Source organism: Eriocheir sinensis, chromosome 17, assembly GCF_024679095.1.
Source record: "Eriocheir sinensis breed Jianghai 21 chromosome 17, ASM2467909v1, whole genome shotgun sequence".
Taxonomy (NCBI): domain Eukaryota; kingdom Metazoa; phylum Arthropoda; class Malacostraca; order Decapoda; family Varunidae; genus Eriocheir; species Eriocheir sinensis.
In genome coordinates this window covers 9,236,390-9,243,701 of record NC_066525.1, presented here as the reverse complement: position 1 = coordinate 9,243,701, position 7,312 = coordinate 9,236,390, and the positions used below count along the sequence as shown (strand labels likewise).

The window sequence follows — 7,312 nt, the reverse complement described above, 5'->3', positions numbered from 1 at the left end:
AAGAACATGGGGGAGAGGGGTGGAGGGAGAAGTGGCAACGGGGAGAGCTACTGCAGGGGAGGTGTGGTGCTGGGAGGCCGCGGTGAGGAGTGGTAACGGGAGGGTTTGGGAAGGGATTAGTGTAGGGGATGGGAAAGGTGACTGTGGTGAGAGATGAATGGGGGGAGATAAGATTGTGTGGATTGGCGGCCTGGGGAAGAAGGGGCTGGCTGGGGTGCAGGGCGTGGTCACTTCCCCCCCGTCGCGGCGCGGTAAAGGACCACACACACAACATTAAATGTCATCGTTGAACGAAGCAAAAACCTGACAAATTCCATTACACAGAGAAAACACAATGGGGAAGAGAGAAGACAGAGAAAAAAAGTGCACACATGTACACACAAAGGCACATGGATGGCTTGGTTTTTGCGACGTGAGCGACGGGCCGCAGCACCGCCGCGCTACATCAAGACTAACAAGAGGCTCCCGGCCGTCACTCAGCGGCCCCGCGGCGGCTCAGGTGAAGGTGCCAGCCTCCGTGCGGCCGAGATAATGTCGCTGTGGCCTCGGGAGACAGGAGGAGAAGCTAATTTCCGTAGTGGCAGCCGGCAGAAGCAGGTGTTGGGGGGCGGGGGCGGGTCACGATTGTAGGTGACACGGCAGCAACAGGCAACTCCCGCTTTCCAATCTTAACCATGAAATTGCAGAATCAAGATTTTTTCCTCCTAGTCCCAGCAACGTTTGTACCAGCCACGGTTTTTTTCAATATGTTACGATACAGACAATTCACCTTGAGGAAGCGAAACTTTCAGCTGAATTTAATTCAGCGATGGTTGAGTTTCGGTCTGTCATCCTCACAGGACGGCGACGAAACGAGAAATCAGCACGACCTTGGCGACTAAGAGCGAGGAAGAGGGCGGTGACAGAGACAAGTGTGGGGCGCCTTGTTAACAGGCCGGCGGCGGTGCGGGGCGCGGAGATGCCTGCTCGCCCGCCCTCCCGGTGGCAGCTGTAATTTCATGCGCCGATAGCTAAGGGATTCACCGATTATGCATGTTGATGAGTACGAGCGAGACCGCGGCCCAGCACGCACGAGTCATGCAGGGGACGCTCATGCAGCAAGGGCACCGGCCAGGCCTCCGTGCCGCCCTGCACGGGACCAAGAATACCTCCATCGCTGCCCAGCCCCCTTTGCCCCACCCCGCCACCAGCCCCCGTGGATCCCCGTCAGCACCAGCGATGAAGCGAGAAAAAACAACCACCGAGGAATGTTGGGGACGCGGCGGCGGAATACAGAATGGACATCACACTGACTATATTCTGCTGATTATAAGGACGGTGCCCGGCCGACCAGGGCCCGCCCGCTCAGGCACGCTCAGGAGCCATTCGCCGCCACACTTACCTGCGAAAGAAAAAAAAAAGCACGTTAATTAAGAATAATGAGCAGGAAAAATAACATAGAGGAAAATATTTCACAATGGAAACAATATAATATTAATTTCGTTAACACACACAAGTTATTAAGAAGACGTGTGACAAATTAAAATGGTGATTTACTACACACATTTCTAAATTAATATTGAAAACTTGACCTCAGAGTAAAAATGGTAAGAGCAAAAGGACACACCTATACCACATTTCATACACAAGTAAGAACAAAAATAAAAAAAGATGGCATGGCCGTGAGCAAAGCGCACACTCACCCCCCAAAATGAACAACGAGGCGCGGGTATTAGTAAGGCAAGCGGGTCTTTGTTACAATAATGCGGAGTTTTAATGCACATGACCGCCGGCGGCTAAGCGTCTTCCCCCGCGGCGACACCACCAACGAGACGGACGGAGGGAAAACCACCTGCCACCTCCCCCCTTCCCCTCATTACCCTGCCCCTCCACACACCCCTTCCTGGACCCCCTGACCAATCTACCCACTTTCCCACCTCATTACTATCTCCACCACTAAAAATGCAACGGTAGGAAATTATACCCCGGCATGGAAGGCGTTCAGACTGTCTGGGTGTGTCTGTCTGCCCAGCAACTTGCATCCTCTTCGCAACCTTCAGCTTTCCGTCAAAGGACTTGATCGGCTTTCATTTGTAAGTCATCTGAGTGATTCTTCTATGTTCTCTTTTCTTCACCTATCTATATGTCTCTCTCTCTCTCTCTCTCTCTCTCTCTCTCTCTCTCTCTCTCTCTCTCTCTCTCTCTCTCTCTCTCTCTCTCTCTCTCTCTCTCTCTCTCTCATCCCCCTCCCCCCCTTCCCATCACTCACGAGCCCCAATACCCACGTCGTACCATTCCAGTGCATCGTCTCCATTCGCTTCAGTCCCTCCTTTCCCATCACTCGCCGGCTTCCCTTCATCCCTCCCTCCCTTCTTTCTCGTATCCGTCCTTCCCATCATCCCATCTTACCTAACGCCACCCTCCTCCTCCTCCTCCTCTTCCTATCACTACCTCCCATCCTCCTTCTCCTTCTCGATCTCTTTTTCTCTTTCTCTCCTCCCATCCACACCTTTTCTTACCCTCGTCCTGTCCTGTCCTGCCTGCTAGTCCCTCGTGTGTCCCCAGTCCGCCCTCCACCACCTCCTCCTCTTCCTCCTCCTCCTCCTCCTCCTCCTCCTCCTCCTCCTCCTCCTCCTCCTCCTCCTTGGTCCCTTCCAGAGTTCGTCTTCTTGTAGACCCAACGCGTCTCTCGAGTTGTCAGGTGTAGACTTCAACCCGGGCTGGTCCGTGACATGCCCTGCTCTCTCTCTCTTCGGATTTTGTCTCGACCTGCAGGCTAAATAAGGTCTCTTTGGTGGCAGGACTTAGGTGGTGGAGGTACTGATGCTTGAGAGAGAGAGAGAGAGAGAGAGAGAGAGAGAGAGAGAGAGAGAGAGAGAGAGAGAGAGAGAGAGAGAGAGAGAGAGAGAGAGAGAGAGAGAGAGAGAGAGAGAAATACAGACATACACACAAACATACAGACAGACACAGAGCAAATCAGTGCACCACGAGGTAGGAGGTAAGGAAGGAAAGACGAGGAGGAGGAAGAGGAGTAGGAGGTGAAGACATTCGGAAGCTGAGACGGGCGGGCGAGGGAAGCAAGAGGATGGAGTGAAGAACGAGGGAAGGGGAGAAGGAGGAAGGTTGATGAAAGCGAGGAGGAGTGAAGTTAAAAGAAGTCCCAATGTTATGATGGAAGAGGCGAGGGAAAGGGGACGGCGATGGATAATGATGAGGGAGAAAGGGTGTTTAGAGGCCGCGTAACGAACGTGAGGCGAAGGGCAGGACGAGGGTGAAGAATGATGGCTGTCCACATGATCTTGGCGAATATACAGAACAAGGAAGTGAAATAAAAGGAGAAGGAGAAGAAGATGTAGGGAAGGAGATGAAACGAAGGCAGGTGGAGGAAAGGGAGGGAAAGAGGTTGACAGAAGACAGGAATACGGGGAGCGTGAGAGAGAAATAGAAGAGAAACGACAACAACAGAAACAGGAGGAGGAGTGAGGAAGGAGACGAATGCGAGATGTAGAAAGAGAAGGAAGAGGAAGTGAAACAGGAAATGAAATAAGGCAAGAATATACAGAGAGAGAAACCTGAGAAAAAGGAGAAAACGGAGGAAGAGAAACGAGTGGTAGGATAACGAGGTAGAAAAAAAATGAAGGCAGAAGTTAAAAGAAGACAGTGGTAATGATGAGGTGAGGTAGATGGAGAAAGACAAAAGAAGAGAAGAAAAAAAGAGAGATGTCGGAATGAGAGAAGAAGAATTACAGCAACACAGACGCACCACACCTGAGAATAATTCCTCAAGTGAAGAAAGAAAACCGAGAACAGGAAAAGATGTGGAGGTGGCGGAATGCAGAGAGACGAGACAGACAGACAGACAGACAGGCAGGCAGGAAGACAGGAGGACAAGAGACAGACTGAAAGGCAAACAGACACACGACAGACAGACTGATGGACGCCGGCAGACAAAGGCAGACGCAGAAAATAACGCTCCTCGTGTCTTTCTGCGGCCTGAGCACTCGCCTAACCCCGGATATTCATGGCGCTGTCTCGGAAAAATGTGCCTTGCGTCATTATGTCTACTTTGTGACTCGCTCGCTGACTGACGGACGCGCTGACTAACTGACGGAGCGACGGACTGACTGGGCGACCGGCTGAGGGACTGCTTGCTCCGCTCCCTGCGTGGTTCACCTGGCTCCGTTGGTCCAGGTGTCCGGAAGTATAGGGGTGAAGTAAAAGGACACTAGCACACCTGTGAGGCTCATTATTATTATACTTATTATTATTATTTTTATTATTATTTTTATTATTGCTGAGATAGATAAGAAAAAGAGCAAAACTTCCACTTTCATTCCTCTCCCTTTTTTCCTACGTCTTATTTACCTTCATTGGCTTTGTGCTCTGGCGTGAGGGTGAGGCCTGAGCTGAGCCGACATCTCCTGACCCTCCCTGACCCTCCCCTGTCCCCCCCTTGCCGCCGCCTTGCCAGTCACCAACGCGGCTTATAATCTCGTGCAGTCCACCCCGGCGGCGAGGAGGCGGGCGCGTCCCCCTCGTCCTCTAAATGTCAGTCTGGTCTTAGTAATCTCGGTGTTCTCGAAATGCACGAGGATGACGGCGGTGCGGCGGGGCTATGGCGATGGGGGGGAGGGAGGGGAGAAAGGGGTCATACTTGTGTTGGTGGAAGTAGTAGTAGAAATGAGGGTAGTGGCAGTGAATTAGGGAGGGAAAGAGGAAAATACAGAGGGAGTTAGAGAGCCAGAGGGAGGCAGGTAGGGGGGACAGGGCAGGGGTGACACCGAGGAAGGGAGAAAAGTAGGCAGGGAGACAAGGAAGGGGGCGAGCACGGGGCGAGGCACTTGGAGTAGGTAGGGGAGAGGGGCGGCGAGGAAGGCGGGGGGTCGTGTCAGGCGGGTCGTGAGGGCCGGGCCTGACATGCCCAGGAGTGTCATCAGTCCACGCGGCACAGTGCGTTTTCCTCTTCCTTTTGTTCCTACCGTTTGGGGCCGCGTCTCTCTGTGATTATATGCCGGGGACACAGGGCGAAGGGCGAGGGGGGCCGGGGCGAGGGTGAAGGGATGCAAGAACTGTGAGAAGGAGGGGGCGTAGGGGCGAGGAGGGGGAGGGGGAGGAGGAGGCTTTGAATGATGAAAGGAGGAGAAGCTCGTGACGCGGAGGGAAGGGCAAAAGAGGGAGAGGGAGAGGAGAGAGAACTGCAGCAGAGAAGGTTTATTATAAAGCGGGAAGAGCTGCCAGGGGGAAGAGCCTGAAATTAGGAGCATGAGGAGATCTCTCGATAAACAGCGAGAAAACAAACACAAATAAGTAAACGAGCTCAGGAAGAGAGAGAGAAAGAGAGCAATGGGTGGGATGAGCTTATGGGAATGCCTCTGAAGCTCCCCCGCCCACTCACACCCACACCCACACCATCGCCCACACCCAGAAAGCAGCGTGATAACAGCTTTTCTCGTGCTGGAGATGATGCTCTTAGTGACAGTTATGAATGAGGCGTCAGAAACAAAGGCCACAAAAGGACGCACTGACTGATACGAGAACGAGTCTTGTCGGCGATAACAGACTGGACACACACACACACACACACACACACACACACACACACACACACACACACACACACACACACACACACACACACACACACACATGTTCCTCTACTGTTCCCTTTTTTTGGTATCAGTTAACTAAGAAAGCCTTACACACGGAGACTTTTAAGAATGGTCGCCGCGGGATTTGTCTTCATCAGTTACAATTAAGATTATGTACAGTTCCTCAGGTAATGGCCTCGTCTAATGGGGTTGTGAGGGGAGTTTCCAGCCTCACATGATTATTGTCAAGCAGCTACAAGGTAATAGGAAATCTAGGTAAGTGGCGAGTAGACGGGGACTGAACCGCTAATTACGTCTCAAACAGCACCTGAACAATTAACAGGTACTGGCCTCTCTCTCTCTCTCTCTCTCTCTCTCTCTCTCTAGTTCTCCTCTTTGTAAATTGAGTATCATTGTTTTTTTCTCTCTCCTCCTTGAGTCTCCACCATAATTTGCTTAAAACTATTTTTTGTCATCATTTTTCATCGCCCTTTTTTTTAGTCTCATTCCGAGGGAACAACCGCCACTCAGAGACACCGATTACAGGTCTTGTGTTCTTCATTAGGACTGATTGTTTTACACACACACACACACACACACACACACACACACACACACACACACACACACACACACACACACACACACACACACACACACACACACACGTTGACTCGAGAACACATTAAGTATCCTCCAACGGTGCAGATCCCTCTCTAACAGTTCTTCAAGTCCCCCCTCCACCACTGAAAGTCCCCCCTCCACCACTGATAGTCCCCCCTCCACCACTGAAAGTCCCCCCTCCACCACTGATAGTCCCCCCCCAATACTTTCTACACAATTAAATCTCCCCATACACTGTTAGTCAACCCCCTCCCAGTCCCGCTCAGCACTAGCCATTCCTTCCACCACAACAATTCACCTTCCAATCACCACAATCACCACCAACAATAGCAACACTATCACCAGTCATCACCACTACCACAACTACCAATCATCTTCCCCCCACTACCACTACCAGTCATCCCCTCCCTCACCACCACCACCGCCGCGCCGCCGTACGATAAGCTCCTGAGGGCGGCTGGTCGCGGACATAAGACAAGGCCCCTCGTCGCCCTCACCACCTCGTCCAACAATCAATACTCGCAAAGTTCTCAGGGAATGGGTTAATTATGTAATGCCAGTTCCCTCTTTGTCTCGGCCGCTTTTTTTATTTTCTTCCTCACTCTCCCTCTCTCACTCTCTCGTGTCAGCTTCCTCTCCTGCCTCCCTTGGCGTGTGTGTGTGTGAGGCGCTGATTGGTGAAATAGTTGAAAAAGGAAAAGGAGGAGCGAGCTTTTGCTTAGACCTAAAATGTTTACGTTCAGAAAAGCTCCGTCCACCATCCGAGCGATCTGAGGTTGACAGACACATGTCCGGCGAGGGTAAGCCCGCACGCCCGTCCCAAAATGACCCGTCTTTTTCTGGATTACTTGGTGTGTGTAGGGCGCCTCCGTTTTCTCTCTCAGGCCGCCCTCTCAGCCTGGCCAGGGTGGAAAAGCTGCCCTTCCAACGCTTTCAAGAGGCCTCATTCACCTCTCAGGCCTATGTCGTCGGCTGGGCAAGGGTTCGGCTGAATAATGACGCCGCCTGAGCCCTGCAGACAACACCACGAAAGCTAAAGAAAAGGTTGGTAAAAAGCGCGGCAAGCGAGGCACTTCTCCCGCTAGGGCCTGAGGCTGACAGACACATGTCACGGCCCAACA

The 7,312-nt window shown here is 52.2% G+C and overlaps 1 protein-coding gene across 1 annotated transcript in view; it reads right to left on the bottom strand.

Moving 5' to 3' along the window:
• The window catches only part of LOC127000118 (protein tiptop-like), a 57,889-nt gene extending 52,976 nt beyond the window's left edge, over nt 1-4,913 (bottom strand). The window contains exons 1-2 of the mRNA XM_050863538.1: nt 4,821-4,913; nt 4,485-4,592 (exon numbers count right to left, since the gene is read on the bottom strand). Coding sequence (XP_050719495.1) covers nt 4,485-4,592; nt 4,821-4,913 — 201 coding nt within the window. The remainder of the gene's footprint in view (nt 1-4,484; nt 4,593-4,820) is intronic.
• Nucleotides 4,914-7,312: the final 2,399 nt, after the last annotated feature.